The sequence below is a fragment of the Candoia aspera genome, chromosome 2 (genome assembly GCF_035149785.1).
Source record: "Candoia aspera isolate rCanAsp1 chromosome 2, rCanAsp1.hap2, whole genome shotgun sequence".
NCBI lineage: Eukaryota > Metazoa > Chordata > Lepidosauria > Squamata > Boidae > Candoia > Candoia aspera.
Window position 1 is genome coordinate 144943274 of NC_086154.1, and position 20302 is coordinate 144963575.

Below are 20302 nucleotides of genomic sequence, written 5' to 3' on the forward strand. Positions count from 1 at the left end.
CTGATGGAGTAGCATCACATTTCCTAGAAGCACAGATGGGTAATGATTTCTTATTCATTTGCGTTGAAAACATACTGGTTCAGTTTTAAATAATTTGTTGCACAACAATTTTAAGGAGGAAGTAAGCATAAAAGTAAGCATAAACATTGGATGTCTTTGGGACAGTATCTAAAATTGCTTGGAATTTAAACACTTGATATGACATCTCTGTAATACTTGGGATGTGCATAGTTGATCTTTCTTTCAGGAGGAAGGGAGATTCCAGAGTAGGTCCATGGAAAAGAGGAGTTAATTTTCTGCCTTTAGCTGCCAGACAAAGATCTCAAAGTGATCATCTTGGTAAGGTGCAATTCTAAGGACCTTTCCTACTGAATTAAAATGCTATCCTTGAGTTTGCAAAAAATACTACTTGCTGCCTCCATTGCCAATGGCTATCCTGCTTCCACTGCAGCTCTTCCAGTTCATTGCTGAATGAAGTTATTTTTTGTGTTGGTCATTTTTGAAGGCCAAAGCAATTAGTTTACTTCTCTGGTTTTGCTGCCTGCCCTCTTCAGACCATCACCAGGGGGTGGAGGTGGGGAGACCACCAATTATGGCTCTCCAGCAGAAATGGGGAGGGGTCTGACCAAATTGGGCTGTTCTGCCTGGGCTTCTCTATGTTGCTTTGTGTGCCCCTCACAAGTCATATGAAATGTGTATGAGAAAAGGGGATCACGAAAGTAACTAGCTGTGATTTTGGGGAGACCTGATTGATTATGTGCCATCAAGTCATTTTCAGCTCCTAGCAGTCACATGACTATCTGTCCCAAATCTGTTCTTTCAGGTCTCCCAACAGTGGACTCACTACCACTGTAACCGAGTCCATCCACCTTGCTGCTGGTCATCCTCTTCTTCTCTTTCCTTCCACCTTTCCCAGCATTAGAGCCTTTTCCAGAGAGCTGGGTCTTCACATCATGTGTCCAAAGTAGGATAATTTGAGCCTTGTCATTTGTGCCTCACGTGAGAACTCTGGGTTGATTTGTTTGATGATCCATTGTTTGTTTTCAGCTAAGAGTTGACACTGACTTGATTGCACATAATCAATCAGCCATGGCCTAGGGACAAGGTAAGGGCAATATCATGGGAATAAGGCAGAAAAATTGTATTTGTAGGGCATGACTGTGTCATGATTAAATGCAAGTGGGGCAGGGCCTCAAAAAGGATTAAAGGTTTGTTCTGATGAAACTTAAATCCTGAAGCTCTTTAGGCAGTGATGTGGATAGATTTATTTATGTATTTATTTGTCAAATTTAGAAGGCTACCCAACTCCCCAAATGCTCTGGGTGACATAAGCATTAAAACCAGTAAGAACAGTAAAATAAGGAAGAGCAATATATGTCCACAAGAGATACATTCAAACTAACATAATTCTCTGAGGGAAAGTTGAAGCCTAGATGAAAGTTGTCCAGGACTGTTGGATCCCCTGATGCCCTCCCGAGGAGGGGCACACCACTGCCTCCTTTAAGGCCAGTAGGACCACCCTGTCCCTCAAGAAAGCTAACCCCAATCATGGGCCTAACCCCAAGTCATTTCCCAAGTGGCCCTACTAAGCCAGGAGAGGCATGGATCTAATAAAGAGATAATCTGGCTTGCAGTCCAAAGGACCTTCTCTACTTCCTTGTGAGTTAAATGCACAAACTCATCCCAGCTAAACCCTCAAGAATGTGCTTCAGGCTCCTTGACAGAACCTTCCCAGTCAGAGCCCAATTCTAAGGAAATTTCATTTGTCATTTCTAAAAAGCAGCAATAAAAGGAGTTTACATATTATATTTAAGTTCCCCAATTTGCAGGTCAAGCTATAAAAACCCATCAAGAATATGAGCTCAGTTGCACAATGATTCCCACTAATGACTGTGAGCTGGAATTCAAAGATCAAGAATATTTAACAGAAACTGGAACACACATACCAGCAAGAACAATTGGTAAATACTTGCTATAGATTCAGCTCAATGGTAGGGGGAAGACTGAATAATTTGTTTAGAATAGCAGATTTGCTCCATATTAGCTGTGTTTGCCTGGGCTACGGAGAGGTACCATGGCATGTTTACCATAAAACTCAGTCAGCGCTAGGGTTAGAGAAGGCTTGCTTTAATTGAAAGAGCTCCAGGATCATCTGGGATGATCTAAAGGTTACTGCTAGCCTCCCCCAGTTCTGCAATGGCTTCATCCTCAATTTAATTCCAAGTGGTTTTTCTGAATGGCAAGACATTCTGAGAAGATAGCTTCTCCTGCTTGGATCAAGGCATTCCTGGTTGCCTGCCTTCAGCTGACAGGGGTCTTTACTCTCAGGATCTGGGTGCATAGTCTTTTAATCTCAAAATATCTTTCTCTCCCAGAGTAAGAGGCTCTGCAGAAAAAAAAATCTTTTCTTACATTTCTTTTTATTATAAGTTCATTAACTTTGAAGTTACATTGAGTTACATTATTAATGCTCTTACATGTATCTAGCACTTTTTCTTCTGTTAATTAGTTGACCATAATAACATTAATTTAAAAAGTGATGTTGCCAAGACCCTTTCCCTTTTCCCTAATGAACAGAGCAGATTTGCATTTTTAATATTTCTTCCAAGTAAATTAGTTTAAATTGACAAGCCAAGAAATGAACAGGTAAAAGAACAGGTAAAGTGTTTCATATAGCACTTTAAAAAAAAAAAAAAAGGTGGATAGAACTTTTGAAAGACTGAGAGGAGAGGACCAGGACTTCCAGGAAAAATATTTTTCCCAGGAGGGGCAGATGTTAATCTTAAACAAAAGCCTATACACTTAATACTGTTTTCCACTAGAAAATAGTGAGTGTGGTATGTTGTCCCTTCCTTTAATGGACCTCAGTGTACCATGATTTAGCCGATTTGCTAAGTATTGCTGGGGCTGGAGTTCCCATATCCCATCTTCCCTTGCTGCTTGGCCTCATATCTCTCTTTAATAACATCTTCTTCACAAGATTTGGTTTGTGCCATGCCTTGCTCCAGATAGACGTGACCTGATATCACAAGTTGGACCTTCTGCTCATCTACTGGAAATTTAATATTGGCTTTGGGAGTATGGATTTTCTTAGGCCTCCCATTCTACTGATGTTACAAGGGAATTTATCTCAGAACTGGAAGCAGTGGGAACAGAATTTTCTGCAATTGGGGCAGAAGATACTTCTAAGAAATGACAAGTTGCTATTTGGCAAGACTTTTGGGGGGCAGGGGGAGACAAACCTTAGCTGTCTATAATACTTTTGGCTACTCAGACATTGCAAGCCCAGAAGATATTGAAGAAATTCTTTCGAAGTTTAGGACATACTGCACTCACCGTCAAAATGTTGTGTTTGAAAATTATTCCTTTTGGGATTATTCCCAAACTTAGGGAGAATTTTGTTATAAAACTTAAATTAAAATCCAGGAGCGATGAGTTTGGTTCTATGACTAATGATGTGGTAAGAGATAAGACTGTATTTAGTGAACCATTTAAGCAAATAAAGGACAGACTTTTAAGACAGCCTGACCTTACTTTGGAAAAGACTATTGAGATACACTATGGTAAAGCACAGTTGCAAACTGCAGAAGTTATGTCAGCATCTACTAAGGACTTGTGTAGAGTATATGCTACAACAAAAATGATGTGATAAAGCTCCAGAAAAGGTACCTGAAATTGAGAAATTAAGGTTTAAAAATAAAATGTGCCCTTATTATAGAGCAGGACATCAGCTTTGGCATGGTCATGCATTTGGGAAGGTTTGTCACAAATGTGCCATGACAGTTCGTTACCCGGGGAAGTGGTGGGACAAACCCCTTTTTATACTAGAGGACAGGAGACCGGATGGTATGCTAGTGCGATTATAAAAGAGCTGCAGATGAAGTTTAAATTAGATACTGGGACACAGGTCAATGTCATGCCATTAGAACAATGTTTTGTGAATTTCCAGGCAAGAATATATTAGTTAAAAGCAATGAATCTCTGGGAGCATATGAGGAAATTCCTATGCAGTGTTTAGGAACCATTGTTTTAGAATGTCAAGCCATAAGGAAAATGGCAAAATTGCTGTTGCATGTAAAAAATATATCCTCATTTCCAATACTGTGGCAGGAAGCTTGAGAATTTTTACAACTGGTTCAGAGGGCAGATACGAGAAATACAGCTGAACCTTTAACTCAGGACCAATTAACTGCTATTAATTCTGCTCTTTTTGAGGGTTTGGAGATAGCATGTGCTAAAAATGTTAAGTTTAATCAAAAATAAAACCCAATTTAAGGTGGACTCCGTTAAGTATATGGGCCATGTAGAGATTGCTGAGGAGGTGAGACCTGAAAAGGCTAAAATTAAAGCTATAAGGGACATGATACCACCTCAAGATAAACAAGTTGTCCTTAGATTTCTTTGGCTGGTGTAATATCTGTCCCGATATATTCCTAGGGAGGCAGAATTAATTGCATTCCTACTGGGTCTGTTGAAGAGAAATATACTATTTAATGGCTTCCAGATCACTGAGAGGTTTTTGATGAAACTCTGGAAATTTTAACAAACGATGAATTTAAATGTAAAAGATTAACAAACAGTAGTGAAACCAGAATTATTCTGTCTATATTAAAGCATCCAATGCCTATGATTTCAATACTTTTTTACACATAGCAAATGGCTGTTAAAATATGGCATCCATGGTATTTTTGACATGTTTCCTTTTTGTTTTTATTAATTTGTAGCAAGGAGTATCAATCTGCCTCTGATTTGGATTAACTTTCTGAGCCAGAGAAAAATTATAAGATCATAACAAACACCTTGTATTTGAGACTAGTAACATGATTCCCCATGAGTCAAGCTTGTCAGCCAGAAAATATTACTTTGGTGACATCACTGCTCAGCACAGAGCTATGTCTGATTTTTTTTTAAGAGCTCTGAATAAATACTGATATTTTCTCTCATTATTGCTGGGTTATTTATATCTCATAGCAATCTACTATATACAAGACTACATTATTGGCTCTTCTTACTATGGAAAAAACACCAAGACTACATAGGTGTGCACATGTTCCTAACATTATAGAAATACTACTGGAACACTGTTCAAAGCATTATCTATGCAATGGCTTTATTATGTAAGCCAGTTTTCAAAACACAAATACTGGAGAGAATTTTCATGCAAGATTCTAACTTCTCCTTTTTCTTCCCCATTCCCCCTCCCTCTCTCTCTCTCTCTTTTGAAAGACAAGTACATCACACGGTGGAAATGGACATCCTCTTCTGTGGTTTATGTGCTTCTGGCCCTCTCTTACCTGCTGATCATCATATTGTTTGGGCTTGTGGCGTCCCAGGGTAAATCAGTTATTATGAGTTCTGAAATACTTTGTGGGCTTCAGGAAAACTGTTGTAGAAAGTGGCTTTAGCACTCTCTCAAATTCTTAGTATTCTATAAGAATCAAGTTACTGAACCCACAAAACCTACATTAATTTCCAGCTGACCTGGTACAATACAGTGCCATCTGCACCAGGAGACAAAATATAAGTATCTGCTTTATAGTTAATCACTGTATTTTACAACTCAGCACTGTCTTTAAGGTTAAGTTAGAAATTGTTTTAATCATGGTTTGCTGAACAAGCAGAGAATATCATGCAGGTAAGTAAAATAATCAGGCTCATTCAGTCAGTTTTGCCTTCATCTATTCTGTCAGAACTCAAATGGGACATAAAAATAAACCAGAGATAAGCCAAGATTCTGGGTTCAGATACAGAACTTATAAATCAATTGTTGTGGACATTTTATTTCCTGACCAGAATAAAATACAATGCAAAGAATTGGTCTGCAGATGGATTTATTTGATCAAGGGTGAAATCACTCTTTTACAAAACGGATTAGGAAACGGCTCTTCCATGCTATTTCCCATTCGGCCCCTTAGCTACTCCATTAAGTATGTGATTCACCCCCTAACTGCTTCATTAAGCATTCCATATGCATGTGCAAAGGCCCACACAGATTATTTGGAACTGAGTCAAACATATTCCAGCTGCTTTTGGCTAACTGCCAGAGGCAAGTTGAAAAGTTCATAATGAGTTGAGGAGTTCACTTGCCCCTGTATTGTTCATTTAATACAGTGAGGTTTGCTTTAAAAATCAAAAAGGGAAAACTAAACTTACAATATAAGACCTCTATTTCTACTGCTTCTGGCTTTTTCTATATTCTGGTGTGAGAAAGGGGGATAGCAATGTTGTTTTTGCAAAAAAAAGTTATTTCTACAATAGAAAAGAACTAGCTTTTTCAGTAACTTGGCAACTGAAGCTTGCTTTCTAGTAGCTAGACTTGCTTGACAGTATATTAAGGATGCGGAATATGCGGTCAGGGGAACAGAAGATTATATCTCCATATTAACAGGTGTTAAGGAAATAAGCTGCCTAACCAATGCTGAAAATATGCTCAAAACCAGTTCTAGCGAACTTTGTGGTCAGACAAGACCCTGACCTACTTACTCCAAGGGGGCTAGCTGCCTTATAAGGAAAAGAATAAATAGGGGACTGGGGGAGGTAAAAAATGAGGAATGGGAGATATAAACAAAGGCGGGACTTCCTGCAAAATCTAAGGTGTCTCAGGCTGTGAACTCCTAAGTACCTGTCCAATGGGGAACAGGAGGAGGGATTCCACCAGCCCAGGGTAGAGAATAAAACTGCATGCTTTGTGTGAAGGGGTGTGCCTATTTTGGCTGGGCACCCGTCCTTGCAAGAAGGTTAATAAAATCTTTTTGCTGCTTCTCAAGACTTTGTCAAATTTATTCAGTGAGTACGATTCTCACAACTGGGGGCTCATCCGGGATTCAAAAGTCTTCGGACTTCTGGGCACTGCCCTGACGGCTGGGAAGGCATGAGTGGTCCTGCCCCAGAGCAGTGGTCTGGAGTCTCTGAATGACAAAGGATCCCAGGGAAACTCAACCTATTTGAGAAGTAGCAAAAGGACACTGAGAAAAAGATAACCAGACCTATAACCGCAGCGACCAGTCAGACCTTGTGCATGAGCCAAAGGCAAGGAAAAGTGGGACTATAAGTACTTACCTTGGTGGTTGGGACCAGAGCAGGAAAATTGGACTTAAGTACTTCCCTGGTTGGACATTCTGTGAGGGTGAGACCCTCTATGAGACTTTGAAAGTGAATGGATAAGATGTAGAAGGGTGTACGAAGTGATTGTGGAGTCTGGATCTGCAGTTCTGCTCTCCTGCGAGGGAAACAGAGAAGGACAAAGCGTTGGTTAACGGGTGAAAGTCAAAGTCTCGGGACAGACAGAATGGGGAATAGGAAATCTAGGCCTAGTGGGGAGACGGGGTCTCCAGGAAATAAGGACTCCAGGAAAGGTAGTCCGGGAAACATTCCTCCAGATAGTCCTTTAGGAGTAACGTTGAAAAATTGGAAACACGTGTCTTGCACAAGGGATAAGGATAAGAAGAAAATGATACAGTACTGTTGTTTTGTGTGGACCAAAGAACCTATAAAAGGGACAGCTGTTTGGTGGCCCAAGTTTGGATCTTGGGAGGACTGGGTGAAACAAGCCCTAAACATCTATGTTAACAATAAGGAGCCTTGGACAGAGGAGGGATCAAAATATGCTTTGTGTTGGGTAAAATCTGCCAGCCTAATGATGCCTCTCAGGGCCAAAGAAACTAAAGGAAGTCAGAAAGTGAAATTTACAAAAGAAAACCATGGTGAATTATTCTGTAAAAGTATGGCCTACGTATAAATTGATTAGGGGTTTTGTTTGGCCACCATATGGAACTGATGATTTGGCTATTTGTGAAGATTTAATTACTATAAATGAGACTAAAGTGAGAAGTGAGGAGTTTAGATATGCTGCAGCATGGTTAGGAAAACAAACCAACTCAATCATGAAATTGACAAAATGGGACCCCTTGGTTGACTTGCCGCCCTACAATGTAGTGGCGACAGCTCCTCCAATGGAACCCTGGTCTGAAAAGGATAATGGAATTCCAAAGGAAACCAGAAATCTCACAGGAGAAAATGAAGAGTTAATAAAGAAAATGGAAAGTTGTTGTAGAGAAGGGACCTTTTCACCTATCGGCCGAAGGTTCACGCAGCCAGAAATCATTGCACCATTTAAACAGGTGCCCTTGGCTCCTGGTGGTGTGGGTCTGGTGAGGGTTCCCTTGCATGCAGTGGATGTTAGGAACTTTAGGAAGAAATTACAAAATTAGAGGATTGAGAGAAGAGGAAGTTGAAGTGTCACCACCACCCTACAATCCAAGCCATGGGAGAGGTAGGGAAGGATGTGGGGGTTGTGGGAAAAAAAAAAGGGTGAGACCTGTGGGGAGACCTAGTAATTAGAATTGAAAAGTAGTAGTTTTTATTTTATTTTGTTTATTTTTGAGTGTGTTTGTGCATGCACATGTCGTTCGTTTGTGTGTGTGTTTTGATTTTTATTGTCTTTTCGGAAGATATTTTGGGCTGCCATAGGTGCACATTGGCCCCAAGTTTGTTTTGTTGATGGGAAAGCAACCAAAAACAATTGCCATGTTTATAAGTATGTTTGAATTTTATAACCGTGTATGTCTTGTTTGCGAGAGAGCTGAGGATTGGCAACTGTATGTGGATCGAAGGTTGGATGAAGTGTCAAAGATTGTGATTTAGTTGAGAGTCTGTGGATTGGATTGATGCAAATCCACAATCCAAGGTGGCAAGTTATTCAGACTTTGTTATCAGTCTTCCTGACATTGGAGGAATAGAGGATGGTTATTGAAATAGGACAGAAAAGGGAAACGTTGGGAGGATATTGAAAGAAAACTACAAAAGTTGGGGGGGGTGCTGGCAGAGCCCATAAATGAACAGGGTGTTGTGATGGTTGCCTTATTCAGAAAAAACACAGACTCACCAGCCAGGGCTAAGGATATCTGGTTTATTAAGAATAGAAAGTAGAAATCAGACACGGAGAAAGACGGGAATGAGCACATGGCGTGCGAGGTAGCCGGTAAATACCCGCGGTGCGGACCTGATCCTTCCCCACCCCCCATTGTCCCAAAGTCCTGACCGACGGTGAACCCGGAGTCTCGATGGGCGATCAGGGGGCGATTCCGGAGTCTCATTTTATCAGGGGGATTAGCACTGATTACCTCTGTCCTCTTCCTGTGTCCGGAGCAGGTGTGTCCCCCGTGGTAATGCAGAGATGTCAGGGAGATAGGGTGATGGCTTCCCAGGTCAGGGCAAAGGTATGGCTCCTTTGTCCTTTATCTGCATTGTCTTTCAGTGCTTATGGGATTAGCACTGATTCTTTCCTCCCCCCTCCCCTTCACCGGAAAGGCATGTTCCCCGTTGCGATGTATGTATACGGGGGACATGACAGGTGTTTGCAGGGCAACCCCAGGAGGAAGAGAGGAAGGAGAGAGAGAGAAAAAAAAGAAAGAAAGATGAAATGCCTTGTTTTTAGCTCTAGGTTTGTGGCCCCAAAGAGGGGGAGGCAGGGGGAGTTCTTGGAATATTGGATCGAGGAGGTATTCCATGGAATGGAGGGCTAGGGAAACAACGGCAACAGGCAAGGTGCAGGCTGGACCCTGATCAAAAAAAGAGACATTAGAGAAGTCACCGTGGAAAGGACCTGGAGAGACGCAGGCTCTCTGGGGAGGGGAGTTGAGTTGAATCACAATAGGGGAGTTGAGTGTGGATCGTCTCCAATAGGCATGGGAGTGGCTAGATTCATCTTGATGGGAGCTATCGCCCTTTTAATAAAGCATTCCTTTCTCCCAGCTGAGAGGTAGGGAGGAAGAGCTTCTGTGTTCCTGCAGGGCTGTGATGGATTGTATGTGGCAACAGCCTGTTGAGACGTTGGTGTTTTCCTTTTGAGACCATTTGTCTGTCTGAATGTGCGTGTACATGTAAGGTTGAGAAACTGTTTTGAGTTGTGAAAAGAGAGTTTAGAGACTGTGTGAGTCTATTCCTTAGGAGGCTGCAGGTTCTGGCCATGCCTGCATCCACCATTTATTCTGGTCTTGTGAGTGTGTGTGTTGTGATTTGTGTAATTTGAATGCATATTATGGGAAAGTTGAAAGGCTTTTGTTGATCCTTTCCCATTTGTTTTTTTTTTATTGTTGAGGTGTATGTGTGTTTCATTATTTGCCCAGTCTCACCCAAACTCCGCCCTTCAGTCTGCCTCTTGCCTGCTTGTTACAGGCTTGAGGATCGAGATGAGGGAGACAAGGGCGACAGAGAGGAGGGGCAGTGCTTTTACAGAAGATCCTTTACTCCCCCATCTTTTTTAGGATTCTTCCTTTTACAATACCTTTACACACATCAGGGACAATCTTTTAAGTTTCAGAGATGTCTCTTTCTGCAGCTGCTGCTGTAGAAGGAAATGATTACTCCTCTTGTGAAACGGGGGGGGGGGGAATCTGGGCAGTTTCAGAGAAGCAATGACTCAGAGAAAGGGGGGCACCCCTTAGCTCTCACAGCTCCACTCTGCCCTGCCCTGGCATTCCAGTTTTAGAAAAAGTGTGTGTGTTTTTATAAATTCTATATGGATTATATGGATGAAATTTGTTAAATTTTAATCACTCCTCAACATGGCACATGATGATAAAAACAGAAGAGAGAGAGAGGAAAAATTTTGGACAATGTATGGTTTGAGTAGAGCTTCCATGGACTGGTATGATCTATCTGAATTTTGTTTTTTTGTTTTTGTTTTAGCAATTTTGGTTATGGAAACAGTCCAAACACTAGATAAACTCTTATGTCAATGCTTTCTTTTTTTTCTAGTTTTACAAGTTTTGATTTTAGGGAAGTTATTGGGGAATTAAATATTGGCAATTGAAGTATATAATATTGTTTTTATTGGAAAAAAATGACTTTAAGTCATTATATATATATATTAAAATTAGAGGTTTGGCTGTAAAAGTCTTGATCCAATTTTTGGGATTTTGAAAAAGACTTGTTGTTTAAGCAATTGGGTCAGGTGGCAAAGAGATGGCCAGCCTGCTTACTTAGGGTGGTATTTTGCTAGGGCAGGAGATAAATCCAAAACTACACCTACCAATCTAGTCACATGGGACAAATGCTTTAGGGGATTGTGTGTCTAGAATATTTATTTGTCCTGGAATCTTTTTGAAAGCCAAACAGGTGTGTGTGAGAGATGTGTGGTATGCCAAAAGGACAACCCAAAGACCAACCAAGTTCAACTCCAGGGGAACCTCCGAAGGGGGGTTGCCCTAGGGTGAACTGTTTCTTAGAATGGGTGAAAGCCTTTCTTTATAGGCTGAAAAGACACTTGGAGAGGCTAGGACCAAAGGCAGGATTAACATGGGCACAAGCCCTTTTAGTGACAATACTGTCTCTGGATTGCTCCTAAGAAAAGACTAAGAGTCAGTCCATTTGAGATGGGTGACTCTATCCTGGAATTCTTGGCTGGGCACCCGTCCTTGCAAGAACGTTAATAAAATCTTTTTGCTGCTTCTCAAGACTTTGTCAAATTTATTCAGTGAGTACGATTCTCACAGTGGCAAGTGATGCAAGTATATTGTATGTATGCATGCATGCATGTATGTGTATATGTGTGTGTGTGTTTGAATATATATATGGAAAATATCAATATATCTGTGTGCATGTATGTTATACTATGGCTTACCACAAGAAAATCATATTATTTTAAATTGTGATTTGCTGAAAAAAATAAACTGTGGATTGTTACAATATAGGATGGGTTTGGACATTCAAAGAAACCACAATTGTATTAGGTATGTTCTCCACCTTGAGTTATAAAACAAACAAACAAATAAATAAATAAAAAGGCGGGATAAAAATTAAATAAATAAATAAAATAAATTAGGCAAGGCAAATCCTGATTAAAATTACACATAAATTAGGCCAAGCAAGGAGGACAAGGAGGATTTTAAGAGGTAGATTAAGAGGTAGATTAATTGCATTGAGATATCATGGGCGGCCATCTGAGCAGCACCCTTGAACCACAGCTTCTGTCACAGAGTTGTAAAACAAGTTCACTTTCCCACCCGCTATTTAAAGTATATTCTGCCCAGAAGAGAGTTATGGTTTTGGTAAATGCCATCAAAACACCTGCAAATCAGCCCACAGTAACAAACCCCAAAATTCATCTGTATGTGTTTTAACTGACTCCATGTCTCCCACAGATGGTGTTTCTTTTAGCTCTGTAGAGCAAGGAGGATGAAAGAACCCAATTTAAGTGGATTCGACTCTGAAAGCCATGTGCTTTTCAAAGCACAAATATATTAAGTGGGGGGAGTGGAGAGAGACAGAGAGACTGTAATCCGTGCAGGATACTTTTCTTTGAGGCTTGAGACATATGATGTAGAACTGTAAACTTCTTACAAAGCTAGCTCCAGGCCTGGATTATTTCAGAGTGCTTAAGATCTCTTTTGAATACTGTATGGTGTTTTTATTGCTTCTCAACTAGTAATATTATTGTGTACATTTCTATTCTTAAGGAAGGAGCAAATTGCAGCAACAAGGCCAAGGAAGCAAAGACAGTAAGTCATTTTCAAGAAGTCCAGGGGCTCCAGGCCCTAACTGTTGTTTGTGTGGGATATTCATTGAATTAGATCCCATCAGAGTTCACAATGGAGCCTCCTACAATGAGAGGAGAATAAATATCCATAATCATTGTCTGACTGATTAGGAAAGTCTTCTGGTCCATGGAAGGCTGCATTTTCCTATCTATCATCTATCTATCTATCTATCTATCTATCTATCTATCTATCTATCTATCTATCAAACTTTTTCACCACTCATCTCCCTCCCAAGGAGGGACTCTGGGTGGTTAACAATAAAATTAATTTCTTTGCATACCATGTGATCCCAGAAAACTTGGCAAATTGAGTAAGCATTCTAAGCCTCTGTACGTGAGTCCATTGAGTAAACACAGTCACTGCCTTGAGAATCAAATTCCTCCATAAAATCTGCTTTTCACAGTGAGCTGTTGTTTAGGTGTGGAAGAGGTCTTTTAGTCCAACTCCCTGCCCAGGGCAATAATTTATTTCCTCTAAAATTGTGGTTCAGACATCTCTAAGGCAATGACGTTTCCCTCACTTCTAAATTCCTAGCGTGCCTTCTTCCTCTTTTCAATGTACTAACGAATTCACTGAGAGTAAGTTTATTCCTATGAGTTTTTTCAGAGGGGAACATTCTTTTATTTTCTATTCACTCACAATGCTTCTGGTGTTAGCTGCAGTACCCTTCCAGTCCCCAGCTGATCATACCTTACAACAAAGTTAGCTTTCTGCTTTCCTACTGAAGACTAACTACATGCTTCCAAAATGCCACTGCAGTGTAGCAAACATCTGGAACAAAACCTCTGGCAAACAAAGCCATCAAGTCTGAAAAAAAATGCTCTGAACCTGAAGAACAGCCTTTGCAGTGACAAACAGAGTGGTTCACTCTGAGTCTTTTCCTCTTTGCCAGTGTACCCATGTGGAGCCAGAAGCAGAGAATGGGAATATTTTGATGGTGGATGTTACTTCTTCTCTTACCAACAACTCATTTGGCACACAGCTAAGGGTCATTGTGAAGAGCAGCATTCAGAATTGGTGGTCATTACCAATCAATATGAACAGGTAAGGATGCTGGTGTTTTTGTGGGGGAAGGTGTAAGTTTAAATATCCCATAGAAAAGTTGTTACCAACCCCTGACTACCCATAGCAATGTTGGGAGGGGACATTTCCCTGCCTACTACTTCTCTGTTACAAATTACTGCTGTGAGAAAGGTGGGATAGCGATGTTGTTTTTGCAAGGCCTACAACAGAACAGAACTTGCTTTTTCAGTAACTTGCCAACTGAAGCTTGCTTTCTAGTAGCTAGGCTTGCTTGTCAGTATATTGAGGATGCGGGATATGTGGTTAGGGGAAACAGGAGACTGTATCTCCATAAGGGCAGGTATAAAGGAAATAAGCTGCCTAACCAATGCTGAAAATATGCTCAAAACCAGTTCTAGCGAACTTTGTGGTCAGACAAGACCCTGACCTACTTACTCCAAGGGGGCTAGCGCTTTATCAGGAAAAGAATAAATAGGGGACTGGGGGAGGTAAAAAGTGAGGAATGGGAGATATAAACAAAGGCGGGACTTCCTGCAAAATCTAAGGCGTCTCAGGCTGTGAACTCCTAAGTACCTGTCCAATGGGGAACAGGAGGAGGGATTTCACCGGCCGGGGGTAGGGAGTAAAACTGCATGCTTTGTGTGAAGGGGTGTGCCTATTTTGGCTGGGCACCCGTCCTTGCAAGAAGGTTAATAAAATCTTTTTGCTGCTTCTCAAGACTTTGTCAAATTTATTCCGTGAGGGACTTTTCCCACACTGCCTTTTTTTATTCCTTGATTTTTTCAAGGACAACCTAGCTGTTTTGCCCTTGGGTGAAAAAACAGTTAGGAGTTGATTCCCACTGAAGACATAAAGCAGGTAAAATATGCTTCAATATGTCCTCTCATGCATCTACAAACAAAGCAAGATGATCTGTATTAAGTACTCATCATTATTTTGATACATCAGCATGCTAATTAAAGCCAGACATTTTTTTTTTTAATTTTTGGAAAGCAGATTCCAGAAGTTAGATATTGCACTACTGAATTTCAGTAGCATGTCACCAAAAAAAAAAAAAAAGCAACATGGCTTGCATCATTTGGAGAGCAGATAAACAAAGCAAAACAACAAATAAATGAAAAGGGTATACTCCAGCTTTAAAGCTCATCAACCCTTCCTTACCAAAAGCTAACTTTTTATAGTTGTTTTTTAATTGTGATTACTTTTTATGTGTTTACTGTTTTTAATTAAGTGTTGTACACCACCTAGAGTCACTTTTATGTGAGATGGGTGGCTACATATAGTAAATATGACAAATAAAATAAATAAAAAGCTGCCCAAACACAGCCTTTCCCCCCAAAGATACACACTTCTTGGAAATTCCAGACCTGCCCCTTGAGTGATAGCATGAAACCTCTGCCTTGCCCTCCATGATACTGGTCTATCCATAGATAAATAAATAGTCCAAGAAGAATAACCAAAAGGTTGCTGGCCTCTGTGATGAACAACCATAACCATCAATATGAATCTTTGGGTAGATGCTCTAAAACTGGATTCTCCACCAAGAAATGTCAGGAAAACGTGATTTTCTTTTTTCTCTGTGGATTCCAGTCAAGGGTATAGGCATGGGACATGGCAAATCAACTCATCATGATTTATTTCTGTGACAAGAGAGACCATACTTTTATGTGTATCTACTGCCTGTCTATGCAGAGAGATACAGTCAGAGCCCACCATAATGATGCAGAGTGATGTTGCAAGTCTGATGGAACTAAGATTCATCAGAAGCTAAAACAGGCAAGATGGGGATAATTTGAGACTAAATGAAAATGCCGGGTAATCCTAACCAAAAAAGAAGGATATCAGACAAGATAGAAGGGGGACCACCTTTTCCCCATCTAGAATTGCCCTTCAGTCCCAAAAGGAAATTGGGTATGTCCACTTGGGGCAACTGTCTTCACAAGAGAAAGCTATTTTGACCTGTTTCCTTGATCTAAATAAGGGACAGAAAGTCCTCTATTCCACTACAAATTACATTTCCCAAGATTCTTAGGGGAAGCCAGGGCACTTAATAAGATCCAAAGCTCATACAAAGTTGCAGTTTTAATAAGGCTCTGCAGAGATGAGCAATGCTTTCAGCATATGTATGGATGCTATTTGTCAATCCTTCTAAACATTGCATTGGAAGCATCGAGGAACATATCCTGTTTCAATTCTCATTGAACTCAGTTCTGTCTGTTTCTTCCAAACAGAAAATTTAGTAGATAGTCGGTACTTGCATATATGGTTTCTGTGCCATTTTGAAACCACGCTAGACCTCAGTCTTGGAGAACTGAACTGATTTATTTCTGGCTCAGCTGCACTGTAAAGAAACCCACTGAGAACCTAGGGTTTGTGTTGGTATTTTCAAACCACTGTGGCTCCACTTCCCTATTAAAGGGAACTCTTCCTTTTTACCTCCTTTCAGATCCTGTCCTTTAAATCCTGTAAAAGGAAGGCTAATCTGAGAGTTTTGCAGTTCTCCCTCAGTTGCCACTAGCTAGAGAAACAAGCAGGGGTGAAACAATTTTGCCAGTTTCCCACTTCCCTATACTATCAGACTGGCTTGGGAACTACCAAGCAGCTCGGTTTATTTATTTTTATTTATTTCAAAATTATATAAGGCCACCCAGCGCCATAAGGACTGGGCAGCATACAGCAAAGATAATAATTCAGTACAATTAAAACAAACAAAAAAATTGCCCAAGATTTTTGGGTGGGTGGGTTGTTTTCTGTCTCTCTGTTTGTGTGGTGTGAGGCTGAGATTATCAGGAGGGGCAGAGATTTCCTTGCTCATAACATTTGGTGGAAGTAAAGACAATCGTAGATTGCCTTCCAACTACTTTTGATGGCTTAGGGAGTAAAAAGAGTGGTGGTATAGAAATATCCATTTAATGGCCCTGCTGGCTCAAGCATGCCTACTAACCCCAAGCTGTGATTCATGCAGAGGTGCAATAGGCAGCTACCTCAGTGGCAAGAATGGGAACACACATTCCTCCAGGTCTGGCTGAACTACAACTCTCAGCAACCCAGCCAATGTGGCCCATGGTGAAGGATGCTGGGAATTATAGTTCACAACATCTGGACACCCACAAATACCCATTTGTAAATGATGTGTGATGTAAAGAAATGTGATAGAGCTCCAGGTCTCTGGGAGAAGATTATTTGTTGATATCGACCCTTACATTTTGATTTGTTTCTCAAAGCACACTAATGTATTCCAGCTCACCATCTATAATTAAGGCTGCTATGCTAGAACATTTCCAGAGAAATGGCTCCTCCCTACCAAAAAAGGCAGGGGGAGGTATTTATCTTCCATGTTGTTTTTTGGTAGGAAAGATACATAGAACTAGCGGTGGAAAAAGACAGGAAAGCTGCAGATGGAAGATGGTGTTTGTCAAGTGACCTTGTTAAATGCTACAAACGAGGCAGAGCAGTTTCATAATCAAAGCCTTACCAGGATGGTCTCTTACACACACATATCAAAGTCTCAGCCATTGAATTAACCCAGACATATTTTTGAATAAACACTTTAGGATGGTCCTGTAATATACTACTTTAGTTAGTCATTATGAATACGGGACAAAAGTATAACAGATCAGTTCATCCTAAGCATTCTGACACACTGTTGCTGCTGCTGCTGCTGTTATAACTTTGATTCCATCTTCCCTCCCCACCTTTTGGCAACCTAGAATTTTCTTCAGTCTCGAACCAGGGGCGAGCGTTACTGGATTGGACTCAGTGATGACAATGTTGAAGGGCAGTGGAGATGGGTTGATAACACAGACTACAGAACCAGCTTCAAGTAAGACAAGCCTATGCAGTGCATTTCTCATATCGTACCATTAGCCAGGTGTCTTGACAAATTTCCTGATTTTTCCATCCTGAAAAGGCAGAAACAGGAGTTTAATGTAGCTCCTTCCATATAAAAAAATATATATTTGGCACCCTAACTAACAGATACACAGACATGAACTCTGCCACCAAACCAAAAATTTCCATAATCCTTGGGAGAAAAGATTAATATAGGGCTGCACCGATATCTTAAGCATTCCTGTTCTTCTTAGCCAAGCATCTCTATATTTTTTGTTCACTTGTTATACTATGATGCAGGAGTAGAGAATCTGTTCCCCATAATGTTGCTAAACTACAACTCCCAGCAACCCCAACCATAAAGATGACAGTGGTGGGTGCCAGAAACTGAAGTGCAGCATCCCCTGGCAGTCCAAAAGTCTGCTGTCCCAAAATGTTGGCATTGCACTGGCCAGAAGGAAAGGAACTGCAGATAGAACAGCAGAGAAGCTATTCTAAAGTTAGAAGAATAGGGAGGAATCTGCTTTGAAGAACTGCTGAGACTCTGTTTGCACAAAGGAGAATTGCCTCTGTTCGTATTGCCTAGCCATTCTGTATACTACACAATTCTATGCTGCACTGGACATTTTTCAATCCATGTTCCTGTTGTCTTCCTCATACCCTCCATTTAACACCCACACACATCAGGAGAGAACTTCACCTGCACAGAACTTTTCCATGAAGTATTCAGATGAGTATCTGACTCCTGTTACTTATGGTAATGTTGTCACTGCCAAATACAATATTGACAAATAACAGGCAGAATCAAGGGACAAAGATAGTAATTATTTTTTAACCATAGTCTTAATCAACAATGCATTATAGAGCTACTGGAAAAAAACACAATCATCCTCTAATCTATAAACAATATATACTGTAGTTGATCTGCTTGAAGTGACAATTCAATGAGTTCTTCCAAATGAAGGCATCATCCATGTACTCATGCAAGGTGAGCCTGTTGGTCACATGGCTTCATAACTCAGTCCTTGCAATTATGAGCCATTTAGGCAGCATAGCTACTTCAGCCTGTGCTCTTTGGCCTCTCTCTCAGCTCCTGAGATCACATCAGGGCAGTGCTTGGCACAATAACATAAAGTAGCCCAAATATAGAATTGCCAGCATGCTACCAGTAGGAGTTTAGAAGGCAATGGAAAGTGATCAGTAACGGCAAGCACTGAGTGGATGGAAGTCCTCTGTGAGCTCTAGAGACTTGCAAATATGTAAACATGCCCATGCTTATAGTGGCCTAATGTCTGAAAATAGCCAAAGCAGCCCAGATGCATTGGGCTTGGAAAGATGTTTCTTCCGCTTGACTTGTTCTCTCCTTTCAAGCAGTTGTTCAGTTTGGGATCAGAAAGAATGCAGATGCATAAGTAACAGTGAGGAAGAACTACTGAGCCTGTTTCAGGATGGAGCTCAATAAGCATGGAGGCATGTCTAAAAGTCCTACGAAATCTGGAACCCACCCACTCATTCATCACTACTGTCCTTGTTGCGCATTCATTGCTTTGTCAACCACCTTCCCTTTCACTGCTAGCTCGCCTAAAAGGATAATTGAACAAGCAGTGTTAACAAGAAGAACATGGAGACTCAGGTAGTTGGCAGTGGACTTCTACTGAGCCTTGGCCATTGACAAGAGGTCAATAATGTCAACCATTAGGGACATACCTGTTCATGGGTGAGACGTACTGTGGAGAAAGTGATAAAGGTGGCAACTGTGGGAGACAGTGGCCACCCAAAATAATTTTTAATGGGATAACTTGCATTTAATCCCCAAGAAGCAGCTGGTCAAGATTGGGATTATGTGTGAAAAAGACTTTAGGCAATAGCCTCCAGATGTCACTGAATTATAATTCCTAGTATCCCTCACCATTGATTATGATGGCTAGTGCTGCTGACATTTGTCAATCCAAAAGAGCACTAATTCCCTACTCTGCCATAGATACTAAGAGTAGGATGAAGGTACAGCCTTCTCTATAGAGGAGAAGGCAACGATATAAGATGCAGGGCATGGCCTAAAGATATATAACGTAACTACCATGCTAAGGTTAAACCAATCCCAACCTGGCAGATACTCTGTTGAGCCTCAGAGGCCTGTCTATACTTCCTCAAGTTTCATACTGGAAAACAGTGCGATATACATGTCATAACTGACCCACGGCCACCACTGGAAAAGTTCAGACCTTCTGAGGTTGGTTATACTTGGTGGGCAGAAGATGATGTGGGTGAAGAGTAAGGACATCTCTTTCTGAATTTCTCTCAGACTAATTTGACTCTCTTCCTTATTTAGGAATTGGAAAAAAGGTGAACCCAATGACCATGGCGGTGGAGAAGATTGCGCCCAGATTCACGAGGCTGGTGAATGGAATGATGTACCCTGTAACCTGAAAAGCTTTTATGTGTGCAAGAAACCTTTGCCTTCCTGAAGAATCGTGAGAAAAAAAATTGAGGGGGGGAGAAATCACCTACTTTGGAATCACAAGGATTCTGGAGAGCTGAAATGCAGCTATATATTAACAACCATTTTAAAAAAAGCAAGCACAACAGAGAACAGAACAGAACTATGCTCAGCTATGCCTGTAATCTAAACTGTCTCTTGATGGAGCCACCTTTGTAATGGTGGTTAAATAACTGTTCACATCCCAGGGTTCTCTGAACAGATGGATGGCAGGGCTTAATTTACACATGATCACACACAGCCACACAAACCATAAAAAGGCTCACATTAATCTAGAAATATTACCTGTGACTTGAGACCATTTCTCAGTCTAATCCAATGTTTCTCAATCTTGGCTGGCTGGGGAATTCTGGGAGTTGAAGTCCACACGTCTTAAAGTTGCCAAGGTTGAGAAACACTGGTCTAACCACTG

The 20302-nt window shown here is 40.9% G+C and overlaps 1 protein-coding gene across 1 annotated transcript; it reads left to right on the plus strand.

The window, feature by feature from the left end:
- Nucleotides 1–1813: 1813 nt before the first annotated feature.
- On the plus strand, nucleotides 1814–19885 carry LOC134490752 (hepatic lectin-like). Its single transcript, XM_063294002.1, has 6 exons — nucleotides 1814–1961; nucleotides 5227–5334; nucleotides 12459–12500; nucleotides 13432–13583; nucleotides 17273–17385; nucleotides 19723–19885. The coding sequence occupies exons 1-6, from the start codon at nucleotides 1874–1876 to the stop codon at nucleotides 19856–19858; spliced, it is 639 nt and encodes a 212-aa protein (XP_063150072.1). The 5' UTR covers nucleotides 1814–1873; the 3' UTR covers nucleotides 19859–19885.
- Nucleotides 19886–20302: the final 417 nt, after the last annotated feature.

Excerpts from the sequence above, each read along its gene's own strand:
- LOC134490752 (XM_063294002.1), top strand. The coding sequence starts at position 1,874 with ATGATTCCCACTAATGACTGTGAGCTGGAATTCAAAGATCAAGAATAT. Across the intron at positions 5,335-12,458 it reads TGGGCTTGTGGCGTCCCAGG|GAAGGAGCAAATTGCAGCAA; the intron begins GTAAATCAGTTA and ends TCTATTCTTAAG. Across the intron at positions 13,584-17,272 it reads TTACCAATCAATATGAACAG|AATTTTCTTCAGTCTCGAAC; the intron begins GTAAGGATGCTG and ends TTGGCAACCTAG.